Source organism: Amblyraja radiata, chromosome 7 (genome assembly GCF_010909765.2).
Source record: "Amblyraja radiata isolate CabotCenter1 chromosome 7, sAmbRad1.1.pri, whole genome shotgun sequence".
Taxonomy (NCBI): Eukaryota; Metazoa; Chordata; class Chondrichthyes; order Rajiformes; family Rajidae; genus Amblyraja; species Amblyraja radiata.
Window position 1 is genome coordinate 85,760,007 of NC_045962.1, and position 19,401 is coordinate 85,779,407.

The 19,401-nt window shown below is 41.6% G+C and overlaps 1 protein-coding gene across 1 annotated transcript in view; it reads right to left on the minus strand.

Annotated features, from left to right (window-relative positions):
• Positions 1–19,401, minus strand: part of eaf2 (ELL associated factor 2) — a 51,154-nt gene that overhangs the window by 11,622 nt on the left and 20,131 nt on the right. The window contains exons 3-5 of the mRNA XM_033024893.1: positions 9,400–9,494; positions 7,459–7,595; positions 5,280–5,437 (exon numbers count right to left, since the gene is read on the minus strand). Of these exons, the coding sequence (XP_032880784.1) occupies positions 5,280–5,437; positions 7,459–7,595; positions 9,400–9,494 (390 nt within the window). The remainder of the gene's footprint in view (positions 1–5,279; positions 5,438–7,458; positions 7,596–9,399; positions 9,495–19,401) is intronic.

The following is a 19,401-nucleotide window of genomic DNA, read 5'->3' on the forward strand; positions in this document are numbered from 1 at the left end:
CTTCTAAATTCTAGCGAGTACAAGCCGAGTCTATCCAGTGGGTAACATTTCAGGTCGGGCCCCTTCATATTAAAGAAGGGTCCCAAACCAAAACATCAGTCATACAGCATGGAAACAGATCCTTTGACCCAACTTGCCATACCGACCGACATGCCCAATTTACACTAGTCACACCTGCCTGCTTTTGGCCCAAATCCCTTTAAACCTGTCACATCCATGTACCTGTCTAAATGTTTTTATAAATGTTGTCATAGTACTGAGACACATTGGATAACCTGTGTTTTACATACTATTCAAGAGGATCATACTGTACACAAGAGTGCATTAAAGAGAAAGGGAAATGCAGAATGTTGTGTAGATGCAAGGAACAGTAGATGCTGATTTACAAAATAAACAAACTAACTCAGTGGGTTAGGTGGCATCTTTGGAGGAGATGGATTCATGGAGAATAGAATATCGTGTTTCAACTACAGAGAAAGTGTGAGTAAAATGTAAGGGGATCAAGAGTTATAGATTAGAAGATCTGGATATGTATCCCCAGCTTAAGCATCTGATAACAGCAGAGAAGTTGTCCCTGAATCTGGTAGTACATGCTTTAAATGTTTGTATCTTCTGCCCAAAAGGAGAAGGGAGAAGAGAATGACCAGGCAATAAATGATCCTGATAATGATGGCAGCTTTCCCAAGATGATGTGAAGTGCTTATGTACAGATGGAGTCAATGTGACAGATTGAAGTTTTGGTTGTGAAAATAGAGGGAACAGGATTGAGATGACCAAACTGGCTTGCAGTGTGAAGAAAAGACCGAGGATATCGTTATATTTCAGGATAATTCTCAAATAATGAACACCTACAGCAGTTATAAGTGTAGCCTGATGGTGCTTTGCATTGTCAAGCTGCAACTGGCAATGAACGAGTGGACGAGCGAGGCAACAAGAGTTCAGTAACAACACTGGAAGGTTGTGAGGCTATTAGCTGGTCAGTGTTGCAGTTTTTCCTCAGTCTGGAGTTAGAAATTTGTGAGATCTGGATGAGAGTTAGAAATTTGATTTAAATACCCATCCGATGATAGATGAATAGGAAGTACTGTAAAAAATCACTTAAAAGGTTGAGACGCAAGGAACTGCAGATGCTGGAAGCTTGAGCAAAACATAAAGTGCTGAAGGACAACAGATCAGGCAGAATAAACATATAACCATATAACAATTACAGCACGGAAACAGGCCATCTCGGCCCTTCTAGTCCGTGCTGAACACTTACTCTCACCTAGTCCCATCTACCTGCACTCAGACCATAACCCTCCATTCCTTTCCCGTCCATATACCTATCCAATTTATTTTTAAATGATAAAACCGAACCTGCCTCCACCACTTCCACTGGAAGCTCATTCCACACAGCTACCACTCTCTGAGTAAAGAAGTTCCCCCTCATGTTACCCCTAAACTTTTGTCCCTTAATTCTCAATTCATGTCCTCTTGTTTGAATCTTCCCTACTCTCAATGGAAAAAGCTTATCCACGTCAACTGTCTATCCCTCTCATCATTTTAAAGACATCTATCAAGTCCCCCCTTAACCTTCTGTGGAGGGAATATTGGAGAATCTGTGGAAGGAATGGAGAACCGACATTTTTAGTCATAACGCTTGCTGGAATCTTGAGAAATAATTTGATTATAATTAGACCATCGAACAATGTAAATAAACACACAAATACATAATGAAATTTAAATGCTGTATATGACCAAGAAAGCACACACAATCAGAGAGCAGAAGTTACAAGCTTTTGACTACCCAAGGCAGGTAGGTGATTAGCAATTTGTTTTTTGAACTGGTGTTAAATCATGGTAAAGATCTGGAAGCATTGTTTAAATATACACGAGTGCTAAAGGTTCTGGAATAAAGTCCCCGCAGATAGGAAATGAGCAGCTGAGAATTCCCGTTGCCAATGGGAACTGTGGGTGTATCCCATATCCTGAGGAAAGAGTAGGAGTGCCCAATATGCTTACACTTGAGCTCAAAGTTTGAACTTGAAGGGGCACCAGGAGTCACTGCCAAAGCATCAGGGAGACAGAACTTCGTGGATCAAGCGCTGTCAGAGTTATGCAGCATACAAACGAGCCATTCAGCCCAACTCATCCATGTTGACCAACATGCCTTCCTGAGATAGTCCCATTTGCCTGCATTTGGCCCATATGCAGGGCCGGATTTAGATGAAGAGAGGCACTAGGCTATTCCACTTGTGAGGCCCCTCCCAATCCCCCACCCCCACGACGAGAGGAAGATGGAAGAGTCCACCAGATTGACACCGATGTGCAGCTGAGCGTGGCCAATGAGATAAGGGCTGGAAAGCTGCGCTTTTTATTTATTGCCAGTGCTAGTGTCGAGTTATCGGCTTAAAACACTATTATTCTGAAATGGAGGGCAAGGAAAATTACTGAAGTGTTGTTTAGAAACTACAGTGGGTTGTGACAACATATGTACGAAAGGCCTATGACAGTGTCAAAAATATTATACACCAGGCCCGTATGAAGCTTTTCAAAAAGGGGGGTGGCATGGCAGGATTACAAAAGATTTATGTGAAATAAATGCACGCAGCGCATATCACAAGCGCGAAGCTCAAAGACCCTTGCGGCCGGGGTCCAGGGCCCACTTAAAGGCCCTGGAAGCTCTGGGGTTTTAGATGCTCTCTGGTGCATTCTGAGCCTTATTTTGGAGCATTTCTGCACCTATGACCAATATTTCAGAAATAATTTTGGTTGAGTCAAGAGTAATGAGTGGTTGGAATGGGATGATTGGGATCATTGTTGCATACATTTTTTTACTCAAGAATTGAAGCTGTCCTTGTTTTAATAATCAAGTTGTACTGTAAAATGTTATGCAAAATGTTCTAAAGGAGCATGCAAACACTGCAAATAAAATATTGTAAGTTTTTATAGTAAACAATACCTTTTTTTTGAAAATGTTTTGTGTGTTGATTTGATTGCCTGTTACTGATCGACTGTGTTAGTGTGTGCACGTTAAAAGTATGATGCAAATTGAAAGTCGCAAACTATGGAATACATATTTTTCAGTATTGTTATCAAGGGTTGTTATGAAATTGTTATGAAAGCAGTTCCAATTGTTTGATATTATTCATATGGAGGAGAAAATATAATAGCTCTAAAACCTACCTTAATTTTGCAATCTCACTAAAGATAATCCCCCTTTCCCTCTCCCCCATCCTCCTTTCCCCTCCCTCCCTCCCCATCCCCTCTCTCTCTCCCCCTCCCGAGAACATTGATGCAATTATAAAGAAAGCGCATCAGCGCCTCTACTTCCTGAGAAGTTTACGGAGTCACAGGTGCGGGGAAACAGGTGCACAGTAGTGCACCTAGTCCCTTTCTGGTCGGAGAGGCAGCTTCCCTCCGAGCTGCTTCTTCGCCGCTTCCATCGGACTGGAGCGGCGTTTCCTGTCGGGAACGGCCGGGACTACAGCTTCGACGGCAGCACAGCGCTGGGACACCATCACGGAGCGGGCGATTCCCTACCCGGGTCGCCGTGCGGTACACTCCGGAGTGCTGTGACCGCCGACTTCCAACATCCGAGGAGCTGTGGCTGCGGGCGTCCAGCCGCGGGCGGGCGACGCTGGATTAAAAACACAGCGGAGCCTGGGATCCAAGATCGCCAGAGTCGGAGCTCCAACCAGAGCGGCCTGAGGACTTTGGGTGCCGCGGTCTCCGGGGAGGAAGCGGCCGCTCCAGACTTTCCAAGCCGCTGAGGAGTGTTCACCTGACGCCGGAGTTCCATCTTCCCAGCAAGAGAGCCTGAAAACATCGGACTGGCTGCGGAGGCCACAAAGAGGCCCCAGGATGGATGGGAAGGGGGGTCAATACAGGATGAATTGGGGGACCAGTGTAGGATGGATGGGGAGTGGCAGGAGAATCAATGCAAGGTGGATAGTGTGATCAGTGCAGGATGAATAGATTGGGAGGGGGGGTGGGAAGATGGAGAGGGGAGCACAGGGGATGTCAGTGAGGACTGAATAGAGACGGGAATGGGGATCAGTGTGGGATGGAGAGGAGGGGTCTCAGGATAAGGTGGGTGGAGGGGAGCGTACGAGAGAGAGACGGGGGGGGGGGGGGGAGATGGGGAGGAAGGAAGGTCAGCAGTCATCGGACAGGGATGGCATCATCGCCCTGCTGCCTTGGCCGTCCCTGTCCACTGCCAAGTGCCACCGCCAAAGGGGGAGGCAGTTGGGATCTCCTCACCACCGTCTCCCCTCCTCCACCAGCCAACAGGAGGGGGCGAGCGGTGCAGGTGCTTCATACGGCGAAAGGGGCCTCCCCATTTCCCCCTCCCTCCTCCCAGCCCCGGCGTGCGGGAGGGTTTGTTTTGAAAGCAGCGGACGCTATCAGGGCGGGCGGGGTGCGGGAGGAGGAGGAGGAGGTGCTGTGTGGGGCCCGTCATTCACTCTGACCCACCGTCACCCTGCACCTAGTATCTTTGCCCCGCACGACAGCTGCTGCCGACACGAAACGTCACGTTCCTTTTCTCCAGATTTGCTGCCTGACCCGCTGAGTTACTCCAGCATTTTGTGTCTATCTTCGGTTTAAACCAGTATCTGCAGTGCCAAGCCGGGCAAAATTACTCGGCGTTTAGGTTGCCCGGCGGCACTTTGGGTGGTCATTAGCACCCGGGCAACTGCTAATTTCGAGCCCTGGTCTTTATGCTGACTGTTAAAATCAGAATTATCTAATCCTCCATGGCCAGAGTGAGTCCCACTCCCAATTGGAGGAGCAGCACTTCATATTTTGCTTGGGTGGTTTAGTTTATAGTCACGTGTACTGAGGTACAGTAAAAAGCTTTTGATTCTGTGTTTAACATCATCATCTAAACTAACTAGAGGTTTGCACAAGAAGGAACTGCAGATAGACACAAAATGCTGGAGTAACTCAGCGGGACATGCAGCATCTCTGGAGAGAAGGAATGGTCGACGTTTCGGGTCGAGACCCTTCTTCAGACTAAAGAGGTTGTTTCTCGAATGATGATATTCAGCAGAAAAAGGGCAATTTAGGAACAAGATGAGGATTAATTTATTCTGTGAGGGTTGTGAACATTTTAAATATTCTGCTCCATAGATCTGTGGATGCTCACTCATTCGGTAGATTTAAATCAGATTTGGGCATTATAGGCAACAAGGAATAGTGGTAGGAGGTTGCAATGGATATGGAAGGTAAACTATCTTGCTGAATGTTGGAACAGACCACCTGGCCAAATCTTGCATTGTTGTATCACCCCTATATACCTCGTTCTATGTCATCCATGTGAGAGGCTGGTGAAAGTTTTTCCTTTGGAGGCGAGCTCTTTGGTACAAAGGCGGCCTTGGTACTGAGGCGCATTTGTTGCCCCAGGCGATTGGTCTGCTGATCAAGGCGAGATTGGACTTTGCTGCTTCCTTCCGCCCTGCAGGGAATAGAAAGATGTTTAATTTAGTTTACTGCACAGAAACAGGCTCTTCAGACCACCGACCAGCGATCCCTGCACACCAATACTATCATACACACACACGTCAATTTACAGTTTTACCAAAGTCAATTAACCTACAAACCTGTACGAGCGTGGGAGGACACCAGACCACACGGAGAAAACCCATGTAGGTTATGGGGAGAATGTACAGTCAGCACCTGTGGTCAGGATGTCTGGTGCTGTAAGGCAACGGCTCCATCGCTGCTCTACCATGCTGCCCGCTAAAGCACAGTAATAGCTCACTGCGTCCACGAGGTCTCTCCCTTTGTGTCTACATACCTCCACATAAGCCACCACATAGGAGCAGTGGTACCACCGACCTCCCTTCCATTGACTCCATTTATACCTCACACTGCCTCGGCAATGCCACCAGCATAATCAAAGACCAGTCTCACAGCCCGACCACTCCCTCCTCTCCCCTCTCCCATCGGGCAAAAGGGAAAGAATTTCTGGAATTCTCTGTACCAGACATTGAGCTAGACTCTATGTGCTACTTCACTGGTTAATTAACAAATCTGCTTCACTACATTACTCATCATGGCCTGTGACATTTAAAAAATCCTTTGTTTTCTTGTAATAATTTTTGTGGCCTTGATTATAGTTCACCTTTATCTTCTTTGCAAAAACAAAAGAAAGAATCAGTATCTCCACACATCCCTAGTATTATTTTAGTTAATCACCTCTAATAAGGGAAACAAGACCTTTGGCCCACAGAGTTCACGCCCGTTCATACTAATCCCACATTCGCAGCCAATCCGCACACACTATAAACAGAAGGCAGTTTTTGACCGTTGTTTTCCCGAAGGAGGGTGCTGCAAATGTGAGGTGCATCGATCAGTTTTGGGCCCCACATCGGAGGACGGATGTGGCGGCATTGGAGTGGGTCAAGAGCAGGTTTACGAGAATGATCCCAGGAATGATTGGGTTAACTTATGATGAGCGTTTGACGGCAGAGGGCCTGTACTCGCTGGAGTTTAGAAGGATGAGGTCTCATTGAAACTTACCGAATGGTGAAAGGCCTGGATAGAGTGGACATGGCGAGAATGTTTCCACTAGTGGGAGAGTCTGGGACCAGAGGTCTTACCCTCACAATAAAAAGACATACCTTTACAAATGAGATGGAGAAATTTCTTTAGTCAGAGGGTGGTGAAACTCAGGAATTAATTGCCACAGACGGCTGCGGAGGCCGTCAATGGATATATTTAAGGCGTAGATTGACAGATTGTCGATTAGTACGGGTGTCAGGTGTTAAGGGAAGGTGGTAGGAGAAGGGCTTGCGAGGGAAAGATAGATCAGCCATGATTGAATGACTGACTTGATGGGCCAAATGGCCTAATTCTGTTCATGTAACATGAACTTAGCCCTTCATGTATCACCATCTCCCCTTGACCACCAGGGGCGCCGGGGAGATAGCCAGCCCTTACGGCAGTCTGTTCGTTTTTTCATCATTTTGTTATTTTAGTGTTTGTTAAAAGTTTGATTTAATTTACTTCAGTTTGTTTTATGTGGGGGAGGGGGAAATCGGGGGAAACTTTTTTTTCAGGTTCTTACCTTCCCGGAGATGTGATCATTTTTCGGATCACATTCTCCAGGCTCTGCGGCCTACTATCGATGGAGCTGGTAGCAGCCTTGGACTGTCGTGAGCCCCACCGCGGGGCGCGGACTTATCATCGGAGCGGATCCCTTGCCTGGGATCGCTCACTCCGCGGCCTGCGGACTTACCAACAAGGGCTCGCAGTCTCGAGAGAGGCTGAATCGGGAGCTCCAACGCCGCAGAAGGCTCAACCAGCCCCGATGCGAGATTTGATCGCCCGGCGCGGGGAGCTGTGTTTTTGAGTCTGTTGCTTTTTAATTGTATGACTGACCTGGCCAGTGAAATTCCTGGTATGTTGCAAAACATACTTAGCGAATAATCTGATTCTGATTACGTCAACACACACAGAGCATTTAACACCCACCTGGTTTTCTTCACCGTTATGTTGCTGCTGAGCTTTTCGAGCCGATATTCCCCAGTGTCGTGATTTACTATGAGAATACATTCTTTTAAGTATGGTCTCTTCGAGCCTTTAAACACTGACATGGGTGGTGTTGATCCCTGTCCAAGTAAAACCAGAAAGTCTAGTTTGAAACGAAAGTTAGGACCAGTGTTGATATGCAATACGATCATGATTTTGCACCGTGGAAAGACAATAGAAGCTTTGGTTAAAAGGATTGAAGAGTTAGCACAGGTACCAGCCCACAATATCTGTGCCGAACCTGATGCCAGTTATACTAATCTCATGTGTGCACATGATTTATATTCCTCCATTCCCCAATCTGATGACATGTCAACCAGAAACGTCACCTATTCCTTTTCTAAAGAGATGCTGCCTAACCCGCTGAGTTACTCCAGCATTTTGTGCCTTCCACTATTCCACATGCCCACTTAGAATAAAGGGGAGGCCATTTAAGACTGAGGTGAGAAAAAAACTATTTCACCCAGAGAGTTGGGAATTTGTGGAATTTCCTGTCAGAGGGCAGTGAAGGCCAAATCACTGGATGGATTTAAGAGAGAGTTATATAGAGCTCTAAGGGCTAGTGGAGTCAAGGGATATGGGGAGAAGGCAGGCATGGGTTCACGATCAGCCATGATTACAATGAATGGCGTGCTGGCTCGAAGGGCCGAATGGCCTCCTCCTGCACCTATTTTCTATGTTTCTATTAAACCCTACTATCGTAAATGCCTCCACCACCACCTCTGGCATACCACCCACCACCCTCAAAACAAAATCTTGCCATGAACATCTCCTTTAAACTTTGCCCACCCTCATTTTGAATAGGGCCTGGATAGAGTGGATGGGGAGATGTTGTTGCCACTAGAGGGAGTGTCTAGGACTAGACGCCATAGCCTCAGAATAAAAGGACGTACCTTTAGAAACGGGATGTGGATTTAGTCAGTAGGTGGTGAATCTGTGGAATTTATTGCCGCAGATGGCTGTGGAGGCCATCAATGGGCATATTTAAGGTGGAAATTCAGATTCTTGATTAGTAAGGGGGTCAAATGTTATCTCACTTTTCAAGAAAGGAGCGAGAGAGAAAACAGGGAATTACAGACCAGTTAGCCTGACTTCAGCGGTGGGAAAGATGCTGGAGTCAATTACTAAAGAGGTAAGACTAGATGCAGGACAGGCTAGATGCAGGAAGATTGTTCCCGATGTTGGGGAAGTCCAGGACAAGGAGTCACAATTTAAGGATAAAGGGGAAATCCTTTAGGATTGAGATGAGAAAAACATTTTTCACGCAGAGTGGTGAGTCTCTGGAACTCTCTGCCACAGAAGGTAGTTGAGGCCAGTTCATTGGCTATATTTAAGAGGGAGTTAGATGTGGCCCTTGTGGGTAAAAGGATCAGGGGGCATGGAGAGAAGGCAGGTACAGGATACTGAGTTGGATGATCAGCCATGATCATATTGATTGGCGGTGCAGGCTCGAAGAGCCGAATGGCCTACTCCTGCACCTATTTTCTATGTTTCTATGTAATAATGGGACATTTGGATAGCAATAAAAGGATTAGTCCAGGTCAACATGGATTTATGAAAGGGAAATCATGTTTGACTAATCTTCTGGAATTTTTTGAGGATGTGACAAGTAAAATGGATGAAGGGGAAGTGCACATTGTCAGATTTTAATAAAGGCCATTTTTATACATTTTGGTTTCACCATGTAGAAATTACAGCAGTGTTTATACATAGTCCTCCCATTTCAGGGCACCATAATGTTTGGGACGCATGGCTTCCCAGGCTCTTCAGCCCAATGACCTTGCAGACCAACATGTCACAACTACACGTCCCACCGGCCTGTTTTTGGCCCATAATATACCTTGCTAAGTGATGGACTCAAATAGGATGCAATCAAATCCTTACCTGTATATTTGGTAAGGTGATTGTGATTTGTTCCCCTTTGCCCACTTCAAGATCTCCTTCGCATGCAGTGTCAATGGACGCGGGCTTGAAATCGTCTGGAACACAAAACAGAACCCGTTGCACAATCATGAAAGATCCTATCATGTTATACAGTCTGGATATCAATCTTTAATTTAGGCTTTTGAGATACCGAGCAGAGCAGCCCCTTCGGCCTGAGTGCTCGCCAACCAGCAGCAACCCCATACATTAACACTCTCCTACACACTAGGGACAATTTACAATATTTCTGAATTAGCCTGCAAACTTGCACGCATTTGGAGGGTGGGAGGAAACCAGAGCACCTGAAGAAAATTCACATTGGTCACAGGGAGTACGTACAAACTCTGCACAGACAGCAGCCATATTCAGGATCAAGCCAGGGTCCCAGGTGCTGCACCACTGTGCGGCCCAGCACAATGATGGAAGGCGTTTAAGAAGAAACTGCAGATGCTAGAAAATCGAAGGTAGACAAAAGTGCTGGAGAAACTCAGTAGGTGCAGCAGCATCTATGGAGAGAAGGAAATAGGCAACGTTTCGGGCCGAAAAGTTGCCCATTTCCTTCGCTCCATAGATGCTGCTGCTGCACCCGCTGTGTTTCACCAGCACTTTTGTCTACCTACAATGATGGAAGGCATTGACTTCCTGACGGGAAACAAAGCTTTGTAACCTGCGAGGAACTCATGCCTGATGCCACATCCATATACCAAAAAGTTGGCCAACCTCAAGGGCCAAGATAGCTGGGCTCCTTGGGATGAAATATTACAAAAGGAATAAACCCTAGAATCAGAATCAGATTTTATTCGCCAAGTATGTTTGGCAACCTACGAGGAATTTCACTGGCCAGGTCAGTCATACAGTTAAAAGCAACAGACTCAAAAAAAACATTTTAACATGAACCTCCACCACAGTGATTCCTACACATTTCTCACTGTGATGGAAGGCGAAATAAAGTTCAAGTCCTTCCCGTGTTCTTCCTTGGTCGGGGGCCTCGAGCCCCCGTTGACTCCCGTAGCTGGCAGCGTTTGGGCCCTCCACGTTCCCACATTCCTCTCAGATAGAATCATACAGTGTGGAAACAGGTCCTTCAGCCTTACTTGGCTACACCCACCAACATGTACTATTGGCACTAGTCCCACCTGTCTGCATTTGGCTCGTATCCCTCTAAATCTGTCTTATCCATGTACCTGTCTAATTGCTTCTTAAAAGTTGCTATAATCCTTGCCTCAACCACCTCCCACGGAGGAGATACCAAACGTAGACTCGGCGATCATTTCGCAGAACACCTTCGCTCAGTCCGCCTAGGCCTACCCAATCTCCTGGTGCCAAACACTTTACTTCCCCTTCCCACACTGACATTTCTTTTTTTTTTTTTTTTTTTTTTTTGAAAATATTTTTTATTGGAGATAGGTACATAACCAAAATACATCATTACATGTCAATAATTATTACATTGTCTCCAATACTTTTTACCTTTTTTTTTTTTTAAACTAGATAGAACTAAAGAGATAGTTGAAGTAAAGAAAGAAAAGAAAGAGAAGAAAAACAAAAAACAAAAACAACAAACAAAAAAAAACAAAAAAAAAAAAGGTAGTTAAAGAAGAATGGAAAAATTTGTTAAAATAAAAAAGACTTCATTCGAGATATATTCGTACATTTCAGAGTATAATATTTCATCCATTCTTTAGCCCGCGTGCTAGTCAGGTTCCTGTGCTGAACCATTCTGACCCTTTAAGTAATCAATAAAAGGAGACCATGTTCCAACGAATGATTCCTGTTTATCCAACAGGGAAAATCTGATTCTTTCCACGTTTAAGGTCTCCGTCATTTCTATAATCCACATTTTGATTGTGGGGGCCGTAGGGCCTTTCCAAAATTTTAGAATTAATTTTTTTCCTGTTATTAAACTATAATCAATAAAGTTTCTTTGTGTTGTTCTAAGTGTTTGATTTAATTCTAATATTCCGAGTATTATTAATTTTGGATCTGGGTCCAATTGTATGCTGGTTACTTTAGATATTATACTAAAAATATTTACCCAGAATTTTTTTATTTTTATACAGTTTGCAAACATATGAGATAATGTAGCTTCTAAATGTTGACATTTATCACATATAGGTGAGATATGTTGAAAAATTTTATGTAGTTTTGTTTTTGAATAATGTAACCTATGTATTACTTTAAATTGTATTAGAGAATGTCTGGCGTTTAATGAACACTGATGTATGTGTTGCAAACTTTCTTCCCAAGTATCTTTCGTTATTACTTGATTTAATTCTTTTTCCCATGTTTGTCTGTGTAAGTCCGTCGAGGGAATGTCACTGTCTAATAAAATATTGTATATATAAGATATTAATTTTTCTGTATTAGGATGTTTGTTCCAACATTCATCAAGAATTTCTGAATTTCTAATTCGAAAATTTTGGGAGTTCGATTTTACATAATCTCTAAGTTGAAGATATCTGAAATAATCATTTCCTCGAAGTCCATAAGTCTGTTGCAATTCCTGAAATGTCAGAAAAGTACCTTCCTTGTAAAGTTGTCCCATATTTTTAATTCCATAATTCTTCCATTGTGTAAAACCCCCGTCCAACCATGAAGGCTTAAACAAAGGATTATTCACAATTGGAAGAAAAAGTGATAAATTATCTAATTTTAATGTCTTTTTTAATTGTTTCCAGATTCGTATAGCACTAAATATTATAGGGTTTTCCCTATAAATTTTTTTGTTTAATTTAGACGTAGCAAATAATATCGAACCGATATCAAAAGGTAAACAATCTTCCTTTTCCATTTTTAACCAGTCTGGTTGATGATCTATTTCTTCCAACCAGAAATTCATATTTTTAATGTTAACTGCCCAGAAATAAAACAAAAAATTGGGTAAAACCAAGCCTCCATTTATTTTTGATTTACACAAGTGTCTTTTGTTTATCCTATGATTCTTATAATCCCAGATAAAATCATTAACAATAGAGTCCAATTTTTTAAAAAAGTTTTTTGCCAGATATATCGGAATTGTCTGAAAAAGATATAGTATTTGCGGTAAAAAAATCATTTTTATGGCATTGATTTTGCCTACCATTGAGATAGGAAGTGTTTTCCAGTATTGAATATTCTTATGTAGTTTGTTCAGTAATGGGGGGAAATTTGCTTTAAATAATGATGTATATATCTTAGTTACATAAATACCTAGATATTTAAATTTTTCATTTACTATTTTAAATGGAAATTGTTGTATTATCTGTTTGTTATGTTCCCTTATTGGCATAATTTCACTTTTATTCCAATTTATTCTGTATCCTGAAAGTGAACCAAATTGGGTTATTAGCTTTAATAAGTTTGGAATACTAATTTCTGGTTTTGTAATGTAAATTAATACATCATCTGCGTATAGAGAAATTTTATTCACTGTGTCCTTTGTGTTATACCCATGTATTTCCGGATGCCCCCTAACTCTTTCTGCCAGTGGCTCAATAGCAAGCGCAAATAATAATGGAGATAATGGGCATCCTTGTCTACAACCTCTAGATAGGCTAAATTTAGGTGACAACCTTTGGTTTGTAAATATTCTAGCCGTGGGATTTGTATATAACAGTTTTATCCATGTACAGAATTTCTCCCCTAGCTGCATATTTTCCATCACCGAAAATAAATAAGGCCATTCGACCTGATCAAATGCTTTTTCAGCGTCAAGTGAAATTATTGCTAGATCTTCATTAATAATTCTCTTAGAATATATAATATTAAATAATCTTCTTAGATTATAATATGAGTATCGTTTCTGAATAAAGCCTGTTTGGTCAGGGTGTATTAATTTATTCATCACTGTACCTAATCTATGCGCTAGTATTTTAGTTAAAATTTTCTGATCTGTATTTAAAAGTGCAATTGCTCTGTATGATCCCGGGTCTTCCAGATCTTTATCAGCTTTAGGAATAAGTGTTATTATTGATTCATTTAACGTGTCTGGAAGTTTCTGTTGAGTATAGATATCCTCATACAGTCTTTGTAAACGTGGGCTAAGCAAATCATAAAATTTTTTATAAAATTCGGAACCTAAACCATCTGGTCCTACTGCTTTACCATTTTTTAAAGAGCCAATAGACTCCTCAATATCCTTTATCGTAATCTCCCTTTCTAATAATTCTCTATCGTTTGAATCTAAACCTTTTAAATTACATTTTATTAAAAAATCTGCTATTCCTTCTGATTGTGCTACGGTTTTAGTTGAATAAAGGTTATGATAGTATTGGAGAAATCTATCATTTATATCCTTGGGCATTTTTAATAATTCTCCTGTCTCTGTTCTAATTTTATGAATTGTTTTTTCCCCTTCCATTTTTCGTAACTGACGTGCTAATAATTTTTGTGGTTTGTCTCCAAATTCAAAATGTAGTTGTTTGGTTTTTTGATAAAGTTTTATTACTTGTTCTGAATACATTTTATTTAATTTATATTTCAATACAGCAATTTTATTATGTTTTAAAGTAGATGGCATTCTCGCATTTTCTATATCTAGTTGCTTGATTTCAATTTCTAATGTTTGTTGCTTAATCCTGTTCTCTTTATTATAAAATGCTTGAGCAGAAATTAATGTACCTCGAACATACGCTTTAAACGTTTCCCACATAAGAGAAGTAGGTGTTTCAGGGTTGTCATTTACCTCAAAAAATATTTGAATCTGTTTAATAATATATTCCTGGCATGATCTTTCGTTCAAAATTTGTGGGTTAAATCTCCAATATGCTTGTTTCTCGGACATTCCATTTAATTTAATCATGAATGTTACAGGTGCGTGATCTGAGATTATAATGTTATGGTATTTTGAATTATAAATAAATGGGATAAACGTAGAGTCAACTAAAAAATAATCTATTCTTGAGTATGTTTTGTGTACTGGTGAGTAAAATGAATATTCCCGTCCCGTTGGGTTTTCTATTCTCCAGATATCCTTAATATTAGTGGTATTAATAAATGAATTTAGAAATACACTTGATTGAGATTTTACTTTTTTTTGCCTTGATGATCTGTCTAAGTATGGATCTAGTGTACAATTGAAGTCTCCTCCAATTATTAATTTATATTGTGTAAATTCAGGAATTTTATTAAATGTTTTATTAAAAAACTTGGGGTTATCAAAATTAGGCCCATAAACATTAAGAAGAATCACTTTTTCTCCATTTAACTCTCCAACTAATATAATATATCTACCATCAATATCCACTATTGTTGAAGAGTTCTTAAAAGGTATTCCTTTACGAATTAGTATTGCAACTCCTCTGGACTTGTGGGAAAAGGAGGAATGATATGATTCAGCGATCCACTTAGCTTTAAGTCTATGTTGGGATTCCTTTTTAAGGTGTGTTTCTTGTAGAAATATTATATCTGTTTTGATTAAATTTAGATGCGCCAAAACTTTACCTCTCTTAATTGGTTCATTAATTCCCTTGACATTCCAACTACAAAATGTTATTCCCTGACCCCCTCTTATCATATTAACATCTTGCATATTGTTTCTAAGGTGGTCTATAACCGAGCAGAAGGCACAACACATAGAACCTGACCCTGCTCCCGAACCTCAAATAGATGAATTTGAAATCATATACATCGCTCTTCCGAACACATCTCCTTGTATTAGTCTTATTTTTCCATTCTAACATTAAATTATAAAAATATTTAAAGTGAAAAAAGTGATAGAGTTGGTTAGTATAGGGTGAAAGAGAAAGAACTACATCTACAATTAGTGTAGTTAGTGATAGCCACACTAACGTGGCTAGAATTCTAAAGACTTCCGTAGCCTTTGTAAAAAAAAAATTTCCAGCTCCGTGCCCGAAGAAAAAAAAGATTATTTCTAACATTCAAATAACTTCTTTGGGAGTTACAAACTTATTTACATATCCATACGTACACACACACAATATGCACACATATATATATATATATACATATACATATATATACATATATACCCATATGCATACATACACAAACACGTGACCCTGCAGAAAAGTTCAAAAATAGCAAAAATTCCCAACGTTATTATTCTCACATATCATATTAATTTTTTCGCTAAATCTATAATTTTAATTTTAAATCGAAAAATAAAGAGAAAAACCGTTAAACTTTTTTAATGACGTAATCTAATTTACCTCTTGCATATCTTCCTATATAATATAAGTATGTAATTCATTTCTACGTTAATCAAAGACTATTAATTATTAATCATTGTTATCAATCATATACAGTATTAAATTTTTATGAGAAATGTTAATGTTAATAATTTTAGTGGTAATATAGATATTTAATAAGTATTAGTTGTTACATATATAGTTAGGCATGAATATACAGATAATAATATTGATTAATAAACAAAAATACAAAGATCACGGTTTTATCCAATGTCCTCCGTCCATTTCGGTTTCCGAATGTCCTTAAAGCTCTTAAAAGAACTTTAAAGGTCCTTTTAGATCTGGCTTGACTCCTAAGGGGTAATGTAAATTCTTCCGTCTGTGGTCGTGTTATTGACTTTTTTGGCATATTCCAGTGCTTTTTCATGGTCTGTAAAAAAGTGCTCCTTGGACTTGTAGAAGACTCTTAGTCTTGCGGGGTAAAACAAACTGTATTTCAGATCAGGTACCTCCTTCAGTATTCTCTTTGTCTCAGTGAACAGCGCTCTTTTCTTGAAGACTTCTGCCGGATAATCTCGATAAATACTGAATCTCGCACCTTCAAAAAGGAGCTGTCCACCTCGAACAATTTTCTTCATTAAATCATCAAATTCATGATCCAATTGTACCTTTACGATAATTTGTCTTGGACGGCCATCATCTTGTATACGACGTCCCTGCGCTCTATGAGCTCGACCGAGTGAAGGTTTGTGATCCAATTTTAAGGCTTTTTGTAGTAGGTCTGCCACAAAATCCCGCGTACCCATTTCCTTCTCACTTCCTTCTTTCACCCCTACAATTCTTAGATTCTTACGTCTTTGACGCCCCTCCAAATCAATACACTTATCATTTAATTTGATCACCATATCGGAGAGGCGTTGATTTTCAATAAGGAGTCGACTTACTGTTTCCACACTTGTCGTCACCGAATTCTCAAGTTCGGTTATCACTGTTCTATGCTGATCAAGTATGTGATAAATGGGGTCCACCTTCGTTTCCACCGAAACAAGCCTGGTTTCCAGCACTTCCATCTGATCCTTGATCTCTTCCTCCCTCGTCTTCTTCCAGATTTCCAGCATTTGTTTAACGGTAGAAAGCATTTCTGCTTTAAAATCTACCTTAAAAGAGTCAAGTTCCTCTTTAAACTTCTCTCCAAACTTCTCTCCAAAAGTTTTCATTTCTGCAGAGAGAAAAATTTTAAGCTCCTCCATTTCAGACTTTTTCGGTTTCGCTTTCTTCGAAGGGTCTTCCTGGGCCGTTGTTGTAACTGAGGTCGAGGCCTCTGTAAGGCCTTCCTCTTCCTTCTGCGGTCTCCCTTTACCGGCTTTTTTTGTCCCACGGGGGGGGGTATGTTGTACCGACGACATATCTTAAAGTCGCGCGCCTGATGACGTCACGCAGGCAGCCGTTCAGATCGCGATCGCTGCAGGTAAGACCCGATTTTCTCCCGTTTTAAATTTCTTCGGCACGGAGCTAGTTGGCGCTGGACTCAAGCCTCCATAGCGCCACCGGAAGTCCCACACTGACATTTCTGTCCTCCAAACGCTAATTACATAGAAACATAGAAAATAGGTGCAGGAGTAGGCCATTCGGCCCTTCGAGCCTGCACCGCCATTCAATATGATCATGGCTGATCATCCAATAATTGGAGGAACAGCGTCTCATATTTTGCTTGGGCCGCTTACAATCCAGTGGTATGAATATTGACATCTCTAACTTCAAGTAACCCTTGCATCCCACCTCTCTCTCTCCATCCCTCCCCCACCCAAGTCGTACCAACTTCAAAATTGTCCTGCTGAGTTTCATTGTCGTACTCGTTCTCACCGAGCACAGATAACAATGGCCTGTTTCCTTTATCATCATTACCTTTTACATCTTTCAGTCATTTGTTCTATATCTCTCTCTTAGTTCTTAGGACTAACGGAATCAAGGGATATGGGGAAAAAGCGGGAATGGGTACTGATTTTGGATGATCAGCCAAGATCATATTGAAAGGTGATGCTGGCTCGAAGGGTCGAATGGCCTACGCCTGCACCTATTTTCTATTTTTCTGTATATCTCTCGTTTCCCTTTCCTCTGACTCTCAGTCTGAAGAAGGGTCCCAACCCGAAATGTCATCTATTGTTTTTGTCCAGGGATGCTGTCTGACCCGCTGAGTTAACCCAGCTTTTTGTAAATTATCCCTAATGTGTAGGATAGTGCAGGTGTACGGGGGAAAAAAATAAAAATAAAAATCGCTGGCTGGCACGGACGCAGTGAGCCGAAGGACTTGTTTCGCATTGTATCTCTAAAACTAAGATAAAACAAGAACCAATCAAAAGCTCTTCCGACTTTCTCAGCAGCTATACATGCATTTGTTAGCGTTATAGACAAAAATGCTGGGGAAACACAGCGGGTGCGGCAGCATCTATGGAGCGAAGGAAATAGGCAACGTTTCGGGCCGAAACCCATTAGCGTTATATTTGGTAGTGCTCACAAAACGTTCATTATACCAGGCATCCTTGTGGGGTGATACCCCTTCCCTTGTTTGAGGGGCATCTCCACCAGACCCTGCCCCCCAATAAGCAGCAGCGGAAGGACCCTAGGCTGTGGACCCCACAGAGCCTCAGCATTGGCTGCACCAAGCTTCAGTGTGTCCCTCCACACGTACTCCTGCAGTCTGGAATGGGCCGATCAAGGGTGTAGATAGAGTGTGCAAACAAACCTGACCCAAATAGACACACAATAGCACTCTCAGACTGGCAACAGGTCCAAGTGATTTCCTCTTTTGTCAAGAAGTGAACAGGTTCGTAACGTCTTGCTCCTATATTCTGTACCCCACCCAGTCATCACAGACTCAGGTTTACAACAAAGTACCAGTCAGCCTTTGCATTCTGCAAAATCACTCCACAAACAGGAGAATCAAAACACAATTGCTAAAAAAATCAGTGGCAGTCTGATGAAATTTTGCAAGAGGCTAGATGGAGTTTTGTTTTCAAATGTTCCAACATTAGGTGGCATAAACTCTGTATCTAGGGTACCAGCACTAAACCCACTGTGTACAAATCATTCAGGAGAATCAGACTACATAGCCAAAGCTGAACTATCCAACTAAAGCCTCAGAGCCAAGGAATACACACTTGAATATTATTTTAAACATTTAATATTAAATAGTATAACTGGTAACTTATTCATCACTAGGACGGCTGGAGAGTATAAAACATCAAATCCCGATCTCCTTTGCTAAAAACTGCTCATAACACCAAGGAGCTGATTGTTGACTTTAGAAGAGGAAGGGCGAGGATCCTTTAAACTGTCTTCAGTCGGTGGTGAAGAGGGTCAACAACTTCAAGTTCATGGGCATGCATATCTCTAAAGATCTGTACTGGACCCAGCACATTATCAGCAATTATTTTAAAAAGTCCATCAATGCCTCTTCTTCCTTAGAAGATCGAGATTTCGTATGCTGACAAATACTCTTGAATTTCTACAGGTGTACGGTAGAGAGCATACGGTCCGATTGCCTAGTTCAGCAACTCAAAACGCCCACGAACAAAGGAGATCACAAACAAAGTAGTGGACAGTGCTCGATCCACCACAGCGATTGACCACCTGACCAAAGACACTATAGCGGAGCAAGATAGCCCACTCGACGAAAAAGCCGTAGTAGGTCATGGGTCATAGCGCCATTTCCGTAACCGGCTTCCGTCTCCACTCTAGTATCTTTGCTTTGGTCATGGCGTCTTCATATTGCTATTATTTTACCAAATACCACGCGTCATCTTTGCTGCAGGTGATCATTTTGATATTCCTGCCT